The sequence below is a fragment of the Pan paniscus genome, chromosome 9 (assembly GCF_029289425.2).
Source record: "Pan paniscus chromosome 9, NHGRI_mPanPan1-v2.0_pri, whole genome shotgun sequence".
Taxonomy (NCBI): Eukaryota; Metazoa; Chordata; class Mammalia; order Primates; family Hominidae; genus Pan; species Pan paniscus.
This window is the reverse complement of record NC_073258.2, coordinates 64,944,885-64,959,349: the sequence shown is the minus strand read 5'-3', so window position 1 is coordinate 64,959,349 and position 14,465 is coordinate 64,944,885. Positions and strand designations below refer to the sequence as shown.

Sequence of the window (14,465 nt, the reverse complement as noted above, 5' to 3'; positions counted from 1 at the left end):
GGCTCAAGCCTGTAATCCCAGCACTTTGGGAGGCCAACGTGGACGGATCACAAGGTCAAGAGATCGAGACCATCCTGGCCAACATGGTGAAACCCCATCTCTATTAAAAGTACAAAAATTAGCTGGGTGTAGTGGCACACGCCTGTAATCCCAGCTACTCAGGAGGCTGAGGCAGGAGAATCGTTTGAACCCGGAAGGCAGACGTTGCAGTGAGCCGGGATTGTGCCACTGCACTCCAGCCTGGTGACAGAGCGAGACTTCATCTCAAAAAAATAAAAAATAAAAAATAAATAAAGCTATATAATTTCCCTCTCAGCACTGTATTCCACAAGTTTGATTTATTTTCATTGTTCAGTTTAAGTGATTCAGTTTAAATCACTTAATATTTTTCTTGTGATTTCTTCTTTTATCTATAGATTAGGTAAAACTGTCTTAATTTCCAAATATTTGGGAATTTTCCTAGATATCTTATTGTTGTCTTCATCATAGATATCTTCATTAATTTAAAGCTGAAATTCATTATGGCCTTAGAACATATTTTGTATGATTTAAATCCTTTGAAATTTGGCCAGGCACAGTGGCTCACGTCTATAATCCCAGTACTTTGGGAGGCCAAGGTGGGCAGATCACTTGAGGTTGGGAGTTCGAGACCAACCTGGTAAACATGGTGAAACCCTGTCTCTACTTAAAATACAAAAAGTAGTGGGCGTGGTGGTACGCGCCTGTGATCACAGCTACTCGGGAGGTTGAGGCACAATAATCATTTGAACCCGGGAGGCAGAGGTTGCAGTGAGCTGAGATCACACCACTGCACTCCAGCCTGGGAGGCAGAGTGAAACTGTCTCCCCAATAAAAAAAAAAAAAAAAAAAAAATCCTTTGAAATTTGCTGAGTTGTTTTGTGGGCCTAGTAGTATATTATCGATACCAATGAATGCATACCTTATACACTTGTAAAATAATGTGTATTCTGCTATTGTAGGGAGTAGTGTTCTATAAACACCATCTAAGTCAAATTCATTGATTGTACTGTTCAGATACCTGGGTGTGTCTAGTTAATTGCTGAGAAAGAGGTATTAAATTTTCCAATTATTACAGATTGCCAATATATCTCCTTAATTCTGCCTTTTTGGGAGACAGGGTCTCACTCTGTCACCAGGCTGGAGTGCAGTGGTGTGATCATGGTTCACTGCAGCCTCCACCTCCTGGGCTCAAGCAATCCTCCGCCTCAGCCTCCTGAGTAGCTAGGACTACATATGCATGCCACCAAACCAGTTAATTTTTGAATTTTTGTAGAGATGGGGGTCTCTACAAAAAAACTCCAGGGTAGGGTTATGTTGGGTTAAGGGTTATGTTGCCAAGGCTGGTCTCAAACTAGTCTCAAGTGATCTTCTCACCTTGGCCTCCCAAAATGTTGGGGTTACAGGCATGGGCCATTGCCCAGCCAATTCTGTCAATTTTTGCTTTGTGTATTTTGAAGCTATTATTAGGCACATACACACTTATAACTGTCAAGACTTCCTGGTATCTTTTATCATGATAAGATGTCCCTTATTTATTTCTGATAAAAGCTTTCATCTTCCTATGCTTACTGTTTGCATGGCATACATTTATAAATTTTTTGGGATATCTTTTCCATCCATTTACTTTCAACCTGTGTCTTTATATTTAAATAACATCTTTTGGCCGAGCACGGTGGCTCACGCCTATGATCCCAGCACTTTGGGAGGCCGAGGAGGGTGGATCACTAGAGGTCAGGAGTTTGAGATCAGCCTGACAAACATGGTGAAACCTCATCTCTACTAAAAATACAAAAATAAGCCAGGCGTGGTGGTGAGTGCCTGTAATCCCAGCTACTTGGGAGGCTGAGGGAGGAGAATCCCTTGAACCCGGAAGGCAGAGGTTGCAGTGAGCTGAGATCACGCCACTGCACTCCAGCCTGGGTGACAGAGTGAGACTCTGTCTCAAAAAATAAATAAAAATAAAATTAATTTAAAAACTAGTTGGGCATCGTGGCATATACCTATAGTCCCAAAAAGGTGAAGTGGGAGGATTGCTTGAGCCTGGGAGGTTGAGGTACAGTGAGCTGTGTTCATGCCACTCACTGCACTACAGCCTGGGTGACAGAGCGAGACCCTGTCTCCAAATATATATATATTTATAGTACCATTACATTAAAAATGTAGAAACAGGCTGGGCATAGTGGCTCATGCCTATAATCCCAGCACTTTGGGAGACCAAGGTGGGAGGATTACTTGAGCCCAGGAGATCAATGCCAGTGTTGGCAACATAATGAGACTCCGTCTCTACTAAAAAAATAAAAAAATTAGCTAGGTGTGGTGGCATGCACCTGTGGTCCCAGGTACATGGGAGGCTGAGGCACGAGGATTGCTTGAGCCCAGGAGGTCTAGGTTGCAGTGAGTCATGATTGCACCACTGCACTCCAGACTGGGATACAGAGCCACAGAGCCAGATCCTGTCTCCAAAAAAAAAAAAAAAAAAAAAAAAGCAGAAACCTTTCCTATAGTACAAGTCCATATACTCTTGTTTTTTTCTGTTATAATTGTCATAAGAAATAAACATCATAACCTCTACACATGTTATTACAATTTTTGCTTTAAGCAATCCTATATATTTTAAGAAATTAAGAGGAAAAAAATAAGCCTTTCATATTCACCCAGGTGTTTACCACTTCCAATTCTCTTCATTCCTTCCTAAAGGTCTAAGTTTTTATTTGGTATCACTTTCCTTTAATCTGAAAAACTTCCTTTAGCATTTCTTGTAGTGCAAGTCTTCTGGTAGAATTCTTTTAGTTTTCTTTTATCTAAAAATGTCTTTTAATCTTGCAGTTTTTTTGTTTTTTTTTCCTGAATACAGAAACCCGGGTTGACAGGTTTTTTTTCCCTGTTGGGCACTTTATGTTACTCTACTGCCTTTTAACATCTGTGGTTTCTAGTAAGAAGTAAGCTCTAATTATAATTGTCATTTCCCTGTGTCATTCTTCTCTAGCTACTTTCTTTTCTTTTTTCTTTTTTCTTTTTTTTTGAGACGAGTCTCGCTCTGTCGCCCAGGCTGGAGTGCAGTGGCGCAATCCTGGCTCACTGCAACCTCCGCCTCCTGGGTTCAAGTGATTCTCTTGCCTCAGCCTCCTGGGTAGCTGGGATTACAGGTGTGCACTGCCACCCCGGCTAATTTTTGTATTTTTAGTAGAGATGGGGTTTTACCATGTTGGTCAGGCTGGTCTCAAACTCCTGACCTTGTGACCCACCTGTCTCGGCCTTCCAACGTGTGGGGATTACAGGCGTGAGCCACCGCGCCTGGCCTCTTCTCTAGCTACTTTCAAGATCTTCTCCTTATTTTTGGTTTTCAGCAACTTGACTATGATATACTGTATAGGAAAGGGTTAAAACTCAGCAGGCCTAGAATGCCAAGCCCTGCACATGCCAAAGAAAGGTCTGTCTTCAGGACTAGCCCTTTGCTGGCTCCTTGGAGATGGCCTCTGAGCCCTTTGAATATTCTGCTTGATAAGTATTTTTGCATGCCTGAGGTCTTAGGCCATGCTGTATCAGATAAATTTATCCTAACAATATGATTTATTGCCAGTACATGTTTTTACTCTGGGGGTCTGGGGTCTGAGTAGCTGAGTTCAGTCATATGGGCACTGCATGCCGTGCTAGACATCAAAGATTGAAAGAGCTTCCTTGGTTGGGAATCCTTTGCACATGTTATCACGCATCACTGTAAAAGAATTAAGTACATCCCTGTATGACTCCATTCAATACCTGGAAGCTTGCATCTGATCTCTCCTAGATTTTATCCCGTTGTGTCTTTTCCTCTGGCCAGTTCTAACCTATGTCCTTTTGCTGTAATAAACCATTAACTGCTAGTTTACAGTTTATGAGTCCTATGGGTCCTTCTAGCAAATCACTGGCCCTGATGGTTATCTTGGGGACCCCGACACATACACCAAGGTATGGTTTTCTTTGTAATTATCCTAGTAGGTGGTGTTTGATGAGCGTCTTTCATCAGTAAATGTGCCTTTCATAAAATTTAAGAAAATTTCAGCCATTTTATCTTTAAATATGTCCTTCTCCAGTCTCTCTCTCACTTTCCTCTCCTGCTAGGACTCCAATTATAAAAGATAGGTTTTGCAGGTCTCGCACTCCTGGGCTCAAGTGATCCTCCTGCCTCGGCCTCCCTAAGTGCTGAAGTGGTGGGATTACAGATGTGAGCCACTGTGCCTGGCCAAAGTTAGGTCTTTTGATATTGTCCCACAGGGTTCTGAAGCTCTGGTGATACTTTTAAAAAATATGTTTTCTTTCTGTTCTTTAGTATGCTATCAAGTTCACCAGCTTCTTCCCCTGTCATCTCCATTTTGCTGTTAAGGTCACCTGCTGAATTTTAATTTCAGTGGTTATATTTTACAGTTCTAGAATCCCCACCTGACTCTTTTTTGTTTCAATTTCTAGGTTGAGATTTTCTTTTTTATTCAATACAAGAATATTTCCCTTTACTTCTTTGAGTGATTAAAATGAAAACCCTTAAAATCCTGACTCCTAATTCCAACACATGCAGTTAGTTTCTATCGATTGTCTCTTTTTCTTCAGACTGAGTTATAATTTCTTGGTTCTTAAAACATGTAGTTTTGGATTATATCCTGGACATTGTGAATATTATGCTGTACAAATTCCAGACTGTGTTCTATTCCTCTGGAGAGTATCATTACTTTTGTTTTAACATGTAATAAATTTGGTTAGATTCAAACTGCAAACTTTTTTTTTCAAGATAGAGTCTTACTCTGTCACCCAGGCTGGAGTGCAGTGGTGCGATCTGCATCCCTGACCTCCCTGGGCTCAGGGACTACAGGCACAGGCCACCATGCCTGGCTTAATTTTGTATTTTTTAGTGGAGATGGGGTTTCACCATGCTGCCCAGGCTGGCCTTGAAATCTTGGGCTCAAGTGATCCACCTGGTTCAGCCTCCTGAAGTACTGGGATTACAGGCATGAGCCACTGTGCCTGGCCTTCAAACTACAAACTCAGCTCACTTCTTCTTCTTTTTTTTTTTGAGACGGAGTCTTACTCTGTCACCCAGGCTGTAGTGCAATGGCACGATCTTGGCTCACTGCAACCTCCACCCCCAGGGGTTCAAGCGATTCTCCTGCCTCAGCCACCCGAGTAGGTGGGATTACAGGTGCCTGCCAATGTGCCCGGCTAATTTTTGTATTTTTAGTAGAGATGGGGTTTCACCAGCTTGGCCAGGCTGATCTTGAACTCCTGATCTCGTGATCCACCCGCCTTGGCCTCCCAAAGTGCTGGGATTACAGGCGTGGGCCATTGCACCCGGCCCAGTTCACTTCTTTCATCTCTAGTTGTGCTGCTTATAATCTTTTGTGCTAAGTGTGGTTCACAATTAAACAGAGGCTTAAACACAGTTTATTTTATCTACAGAATTTTAGGCTGTCACTCTCTGGATCTCTCCTTTCCAAGATTCCTCCTCCCCTTACATTCCACTGACTCAGTGGTTGTGGCTGACCCAAATGCTGTCCACTGCTTAGGTTTTCTATGAAGGTTTGAGCCAGCCTGTCAGGTGCCCACTTCAGCCTGTCCTCTAGCTAAAAGCAGTAAAAATAAAAAACTAATTTCATGCTGTCTCTTCTTACATGTGTCAACTCTCTTTCAGAATCTGACTGCTCCCGTTCATCCTCCAGTGCCTTCGGGTCTTTGTTTTTTAAAAATTTTGTCCAGTTATATGCAGGAAGGTCAGGTCCAGTAAAAGCCTACTTGGCCATAAGAAAAGAAAACCATTCTGACATTGCTTTTAAAAATTACTTCAGATTCCCTGTATATGTAGGTACATAGATTCATTTTTTTTTTCTTTATGGAATCTTTCTAGCATAGATTCACTTTAAATGATACCAACATAGGAATTATTTTGTATTCCTTGTTTGGTAACTCTTTTCATTCCACTTAAGCACCCACCATCTGCTGGGTGCTGAACAATGTAGTTTTTACTAATAAATTACGAACATTTTTACATAACAGAAGACACTAACTTTGACAGTAACTAGAAAAATAAGGCACAGAGCTAGAAGTGAAACTGATTAAGCAGTAGCACCCTAACACTGGGGAAATAGTCACATATGTGTAAAAATAGACAAGTATAACAACGTTAACTTCAGGCTGGGCGCGGTGGCTCACGCCTGTAATTCCAGCACTTTGGGAGGCCGAGGCGGGCGGATCACGAGGTCAGGAGATTGAGACCATCCTGGCTAACACGGTGAAACCCCGACTACTAAAAATACAAAAATAAAATTAGCTGGGCGTGGTAGCAGGCGCCTGTAGTCCCAGCTACTCAGGAGGCTGAGGCGGGAGAATGGCATGAACCCGGGAGGCGGAGCTTGCAGTGAGCGGAGATTGCACCACTGCACTCCAGCCTGGGCGACAGAGTGAAACTCCATCTCAAAAAAGAAAAAGAAAAAGGAAAAAAAAAAAAGAAGAATGTTAACTTCAGCACTGTCTATAATAGCAAAAAATAGGAAAGAATCTAAATCCTTACCAAAAGAAAATAATATATTCATATAATGGATTACTACATAGCTGTTAAAATGAATAAATTATATAAATTCCAACATGAAAGAAGTTTAAAAACCTAATGTTGAATGGAAAACGTTATACAACAAACATGATAACATGAATGAATGGTTAAAAAGCATAAAACAATACAAACACATTTATTTAAAATAAACTGGAAGGATGTACCAGGTCCATGACAGTGTTAGTCTGGGGAAGGGGAGATGGAGGGCGTGGCCAGGTGGTAATCAAAGAGTCCTTTAGTTTGGAAGCAAATATGACTACCAATGCTAACAATTAACATAAGTTAATTCTACATATAGAGAAGATATGGGTGTAGGCTGCCTTTGTACTTTTCTATATTTTTCCATTTCTTAAAAAAAAACAAAACTTTAACAACTTCAATGACTGTGTAATATTTGATTGCACAGTTATACCATAATATACTCAACCAATCTCTAATTGTTAAGACACCAAGCTATCTGCCACTATCATAAACTGTGCTATAACGAACATCTGTGTAGTTATTTTTGCACATTTTTAAAAAAGGATAAATTCCAGCTGGGTTCCGTGGCTCACGCCTGTAATCTCAGTATTTTGGGAAGCCAAGGCGGGCGGATCACAAGGTCGGGAGTTCGAGACCAGCCTGGCCAATATAGTGAAACTCCGTCTTTACTAATAATACAAAAAATTAGCAGGGCGTGGTGGCAGGCACCTGTAATCCCAGCTACTTGGGAGGCTGAGGCAGGAGAATCACTTGAACCCGGGAGATGGAGGTTGCAGTGAGCAGAGATCGTGCCATTGCACTCCAGCCTGGGCAACACGGTGAGACTCTGTCTTTAAAAAAAAAAAAAAAAAAAAAAAGGGCCGGGCACGGGTGGCTCACGCCTGTAATCCCAGCACTTTGGGAGGCCGAGGTGGGCGGATCACGAGGTCAGGAGATTGAGACCATCCTGGCTAACATGGTGAAACCCCGTCTGTACTAAAAAATACAAAAAATTAGCCGGGCGTGGTAGCAGGCGCCTGTAATCCCAGCTACTCGGGAGGCTGAGGCAGGAGAATGGTGTGAACCCGGGAGGCAGAGCTTGCAGTGAGCCGAGATTGCGCCACTGCACTCCAGCCTGGGCGACAGAGCGAGACTCTGTCTCAAAAAAAAAAAAAAAAAAAGAATCCTAAAAACAAGATTGCTAGGGCAGTTCTAGGTCTGTTACATATTGCCAACTGCCTTCCAGAAAGGCTGTAACAATTTACATGTACTTCACCAAACTATATGCTTATTTCCTTGCAACTTGCCAATCTGGATACTAAAACACAAAAAACTATCTTCACTACACTAGGTATGTGAGACGTAGGGATCTGATTTTCTTCCCCAAACTATGAGAGTCTATCATAACTTAATTACTCAGCAACCAACTATAATATGATAAAGGCTTCATTACAAGCTGTTACGTAATATACCATAAAATAGCAAAAACAAACAGAAAACCACTAATTCTTTATTGTTTCTTTTGCCTATTTTCCCAAACAACTTAAGGCAGAATATAATTAAAGCACTGTTTTTACCTTAGAAAGGAAGAATATGCAGATACACGTATTTAAAACTAGACAATCGGCTGTGTGTGGTGGCTCAGGCCTGTAAATCCCAGCACTTTGAGAGGCCAACGCGGGCGGATCACTTGAAGCCAGGAGTTTGAGAGACCAGCCTGGCCAACATGGTGAAACCCCATCTCTAGTAAAAATACAAAAAATTAGCTGGGCGTGGTGGCACACGCCTGTAATCCCAGCTACTCGGAAGGCTGAGGCAGGAGAGTCGCTTGAACCCTGGAGGTGGAGGTTGCAGTGAGCCGAGATCGCGCCACTGCACTCCAGCCTGGGCAACAGAGTGAGACTCTGTCTCAAAAAATTAAAAAAAAAAAAAAAGATAAATAAATAAAACTAGACACTGATGCATTTTACTGAAATGGTTTATGTTTTTATTTATTTATTTCACTGCAATGAAATGGATTATATTTTTAAAGATTTATTCATAAATAAGACAATTTTAAAAGGTTTTCACTTTTGAAAGCTGCAAGAAAGGCCTTTAAACTTCTTGGTCTAACTATACCAGTCTTCTTTAATTACCATCTAAAAACATACACTAATCATACACTTTGGTCAGTGACAAATATCCTGAACTTCCATAGCCCTTTACATCTCTCACGCTAGATTAAATAACTCAGTTGATAATCACTAATAATCAGCATTTACACAGCACTTTATTTACTGCAACATACAAAGCAGGGCAAAATAATGATCATCACATTAACAAAGGAAGATGCTGAACCAATTAGACTAGTCATCTAAGGTCATGCTAAAACAGGAATTTGCCAGAATTAGACACTGGAGTTCTTGTAGCATAATTCCTATATGCCTTATTGCCCAAAAGTTACTACCTATAAGAATTATGACAACTGAGGAAGAAATCTAGAATGTACCAGAGCCAGAGAATCATATTATTTAAATGATAATTGAAGACCATCTACTTCACTTTACATCCTCACTTTACAGATATTAAAACTGAGGCCCCCGAAAGGTTATGTAAGTTACTTGTTCAAAGTCATACTTCTAGACACAGCACAGCAAGAATTAGAACCTAGTACTCTTTAATCCAAATTCAGTGAGCTTCAAATGCTAGAGTATAAGAGCTATCCTTAATTGGTAATTCAAAATTTTTGGTTTATCAAAAAGCCTCAATGTCTTTCACTGATAATTGTTAGTGAAATAATTCATATCATTCATTCGACAAATAATTATCCAGTACTTATTATGTGGCAGGCCCTGTATTTGGTGCTAAATCTGACTGAATATTTACTATGTGCTAGGCACTGTATTACCTGCATTTTCATATTTAATCCTCACAATACCATTGTAAGGTTAAGTACAATTTATCTATTTTAAATATTAAAACTTAAAAAGATAAATCTACCTACAGTTTCCAGTAAGAAAATGCCTTTATAAAAAGGCACAAAATCAAACACAAAATACATTTAGCCTAACAAAAATCTAATTTTCTTGTAAATACTACAACTCTGTGTACGATTTCATTTGAAAAAAAGATCTATAATCAAATAGTTTAAAAACCACAGACCTCTACATAGCACCTAACACTGACCATACAGTAGATGTAAAACTTGGTATTACATTAAAGGATGGGGGTCCCTTGTAGAGGGGCTTGAAAGATCCTTTTTTTTCCTTGTACTTTCCAAGATCCCAGAATAGACAGCATTTGCAGTAATCTAACTGAAAGCCACTTGCTAGAAAAGTGATCATTTGAAATAGATAAAAGACAAGAGAAGGGGTTTCTGGTACCATCTAATAATGAGTTTTGGCCTGAAGAATATTAAATAAGATAGAAAGTAGAAGAATGCATGAGTTCTCCTAAGCATTACTCACAAAATAGTACTACAATACTGGTTACCTACTTTCAGAGCATAAAATCTCTATAGTATATGATCACATTAATTAAAAGTTTCATTTACTATCTTTCCCAGCAGGAATTCCTTTATCTTTGATTGCTAAGATTCCACAAAGCACATATCAAAAAATTCAAGTGCTAAAAAGTATGACTATTATGGAGATTTAAAAACAAGCTTTGTAAATAAGTAAGAACCTGATGATATTAGATTCTCACCTAATATCACCTTAGGGCCAACCTATAAGAAAAGAAGTACCTTGAAATATAACTGGAGCATAGAAAAAAATTTTTCTTTTTTTTTTTTTTTTTTTGAGACAGAGTCTTGCTCTGTCACCCAGGCTGGAGTGTATTGGCGCGATCTCATCTCACTGCAAGCTCTGCCTCCCGGGTTCACGCCATTCTCCTGCCTCAGCCTCCCAAGCAGCTGGGACTACAGGCGCCCGCCACCACGTCCAGCTAATTTTTCTGTATTTTTAGTAGAGACGGGGTTTCACCGTGTTAGCCAGGATGGTCTCAATCTCCTGACCTTGTGATCCGCCCGTCTCGGCCTCCCAAAGTGCTGGGATTACAGGCGTGAGCCACCGTACCCGGCGAGCATAGAAAAAATATTTAGGGGAAGATTAATGTTACAAAGTGGTCTACTGCTTTGGGAAATATTGATATTAAGGAAACCAAATCAAGCAATCACTTAAAAAAAGACAGGAGAAGAATCTGCCTTTCCCATCATACAGCATATTGTTTTTGTATTCTAGCCATAATTTTGTAGGTATAAATCAGACTCTAACATAAATGGCACGCTGATAAGTAATCAATCACAGAATTAACCACATGCAGTATTCTAATATAAATGGTTACCTGAGAAGTCTGTCAGAAGTCTTGCTAGGACATGCTTTTTTACCAATTCAGTCTTGCTAAGGCTGGAAACAGCATCTACCCTAGTAGTTTCTCTGATAGTGATGGGCTTCTGGGAAATCCCAAGATCAGATCCATTCTTGACATTATGTTCTAGGATGTCATATGATCTCTGTGGCCAAGATTCTGGAGCAAATGTGAAAGTTTGCTTCAGTACTTCTTCAGAAGGCAATTCTGCGTCATGCTGTGCAGAAGTTGACTTCTCAACCTGTCTTTCACCTAATTCTTTAAGAGCCTTAATTGTGAGCTGTTCTTGTTCTAAGTCAAGAGATACTACTGGAGTACCTTGGGTAGGGAAAACACCTAGAGGCTCACTTCCATTTGTTTCTTTGCTTTGTTCACTGTATTTGCTTCCAATGTCTTTAATTTCAGAACCACCGGACTCATTTTCATGTAAGACTTCTACAGGAGGAGTTGTTTTAAAGTCTGTCATCTTCTCTGATATTGCTTTAAAAGCATTTCCTGCACTATCTACTATTCCTTTATCTCTGGTTTCTGTAAAGGCTGCTATCAGGTCCTCTGGGGAGGAATCATCTATATGTTTAACATTTTTCCCATGTAATGACTCCAAATAGGCAGATGTTGTCACATTTAATGAGAATTCTGTCTCATTAAAAACATTTGGAGACACTGTTGAAGGAAGTTTGGGGTTCTCAGTAGTAATAGGCTTTTCAGGAGCAACTTCACTCACATCTTCTAAGGAGACATTCGTATCGGGTACTTTTGAACATGCTGCCTCACTAGCTGGACTCCTTCCAAGAATATCAGGCTGATCTTGATGCAGCTCAGAGTCACTGACCAATTCTTCAAAGTTTTTAGATGTTTTTTCTTCCCTCTCACAACTGGGAATCTCTTTGATTTCTCTTTCACCTGTTTTTACAACAGCACTTGGAATGGAAACAGGTTTTTCAGCCTGAATTTTGTTATTTTCAAAAGATGTATCTGCTGTGATGTCCTCTATTACTGTGTCATCAGACTCACCAGAACTATCAGCTTCTGTGATTTCTCCCAATGCAGGGCTCTGCCAGTTCATTTCATCTTTCAGGTGGTCATCAGGTAAAACCACTTTCACTGTGGCCACTCCAGAACCCAAAGAGTCACATTTCTCAGGTGGAGATCCAGGTAATTCTGCAAGTGTGTCATCCTGTTTCTGCATATTGCCTTGCACACCTTTGATACTGAATTCTTTTGTGGAATTCAAAGAGTCGGGTACAGGTTTTCCAGTGATAGCATTTTCTTGCTGGAGAGATGCTTCTGCCCAATCACCTGTTGATTTAGTGATGGGAGTGCTCCCATCAATAGAACATACAGGAGTTTTCTGATGAGTGCTAGTTTTAAGATTTACAACTGGAATTTCTGAATTATATTCACTCATGTCAAGTCCTATAGTTTTTGTGATGCAGTCAGAAGATTTATCGGTCTGTTGTTTCACTTGGGGAACCAGATCCCAAGTCAGTATTTCGTTAGTAAAGTTATGCATATCATTCACGCATCTGGACACCTCTTCCAGTGCTGCATTTGTGTGTGAAAACTGCCTATTGAGCAATGCAGACATTGGGTAACGTCCTGCCTCTTTATTTCTCAGTGGAAAAAGCTTGTCATTAGTCTCTGAAATGTCTTCGGATGATTCTTTATCAGTGTGCACAGACCAGCTACCAAAATCATCTGTGCTCTCCTTATATGAGTCTTTAAATTCTTTGTCAAATGCTGCTTTGTCAATAATTACTTCAAATGGTGATTCAGGGGAATCCTTTTCAATAACATCATCTCCTGAAACTTTGGATGGAGACAAAGAATATGTATAAATGCCTTCTACCTTAGAGTACTCAGTAGGTGGTTTCTGGGCTGTTAGCAAAGTGAATCTGTCATCAGCATCCAATGCAGTTTTAGCCTCCCTACTTGATACCCCATTTGGATTCTTGGTCTCTTTATCTATTTGCTCTTCCACTTGACCAATTTTCTTTGAGAGAAAAGCAGGATGCTCTGGGAAACTGGCTGGAATAGAAGGACGGTCACAATGAACTCCTGCTGCAAGAGAAACTGGAGAGTCTGATACGTTGTTGCTGGTCCCCTGAGGCTTTTCCAACTTTTTCATATCTAGAAGATCCAAGTGGTCTTTTCCTTCTTTGGCTAAAATAGGCTGGCTCCCTAACACATTGCTTTTTTCTCCATGTAGTATTGTAAGGCCAGTGTTATGTATTTCAGAAGATGAAAGAAAGGAAGAAATCATAATTTCTGAAGATGGCTCATCAGAGCAAAGAGAGCTCAATCCCTCTATGATCAGAATTTCAAAGAAAAAAATTGTTTACCAGGTACAATTACACATTAGCTAGCCAAGCCAAGCAGCATGCTTTTTATTTTTTAAATTACATAAATATATATATACACACACAGGATGTATATATACACACATAAATATGTAACAAAACGATCAAGTTATCCTACAGGGCATGCATAAAATTGCCAACAGTGAAACAGAAAAGCCATATCATGCCACGAACTGCAAATGATAAAAAATTTTCATGACAAATACTTTTGGTCTACTTTTCCATTGTACAGAGAAAGCATAAAGAAGGGCGGTAAGATTGAGAAATCTTGGGAGGTTTTTTATTCTTTGATAGAGCTAATCAACAAAAGCAAAATAATTTATACAAAACAAATAACCTGATACTATAAAGGGTTGATAGACTTCAATCTGTAAGCTGAACAATTCAGAGCACAGACTGCCTCTATAAATCTGTTAGTCTCACAATCTGAAAAGGAAAAAAACAAGTGGCCAGACTTTTTTGATTTTTAGGAGATGCAATGGGCCCTTCCTGAATCTGAAAAATGAGACTAGAATTATTCTATTCTATCCACAGGAAGAATCTGTCCCATGTACAAATAAATAGCTGTGATGTTCTAAACTAAAGGGTACTGAAAAAGGTGGACCCCCTCCAAAATCTTTTTTTTTTTTTTTGATATGGAGTCTTTTTCTTGTTGCCCAGGCTGAAGTGCAATGGCGCAATCTCAGCTCACTGCAACCCCCACCTCCCAGGTTCAAGCCATTCTCCTGCCTCAGCCTCTCAAGTAGCTGGGATTACAGGCAGGCACCATCAAGCCCAGCTAATTTTTGTATTTTTAGAAGATATGGGGTTTCACCATGTTGGCCAGGCTGGTCTCTTAACTCCTGACCTCAAGTGATCCACCCGCCTTGGCCTCCCAAAGTGCTGGGATTACAGGTGTGAGCCGCTACGCCTGGCCCCTCCAAAATCTCTTGTACTAACTTGTCATTTAAATCAATATTGTACTGTGCAAATTGATTTCTTTGGTTAAGACAGAGTTAACTTGGCTGGGTGCAGTGGCTCACCTGAGGTCAGGAGTTCGAGACCAGCCTGACCAAAATGGTGAAACCTCATCTCTACTAAAGATACAAAAAAATTAGCCGGGCGTGGTGGCAGGCACCTGTAATCCCAGCTACTCGGGAGGCTGAGGCAGGAGAATCCTTTGAACCCAGGAGGCGGACATTGATGGCAGTGAGCTGAGGTCG

At 40.4% G+C, this 14,465-nt stretch overlaps 1 protein-coding gene across 8 annotated transcripts in view; it reads right to left on the bottom strand.

The window, feature by feature from the left end:
- RTN3 (reticulon 3) overlaps positions 1 to 14,465 on the bottom strand; it is a 78,338-nt gene that overhangs the window by 27,850 nt on the left and 36,023 nt on the right. For 3 of the 8 annotated variants that reach the window (XM_034932833.3, XM_034932831.3, XM_034932830.3), the window contains exon 3: positions 10,880 to 13,210. The exons of 3 other annotated variants lie outside the window; for them this stretch is intronic. In XM_034932833.3, the coding sequence (XP_034788724.1) occupies positions 10,880 to 13,210 (2,331 nt within the window). The remainder of the gene's footprint in view (positions 1 to 10,879; positions 13,211 to 14,465) is intronic. 2 more of the 8 variants (XM_034932834.3, XM_063608529.1) reach the window with 2 other exon arrangements.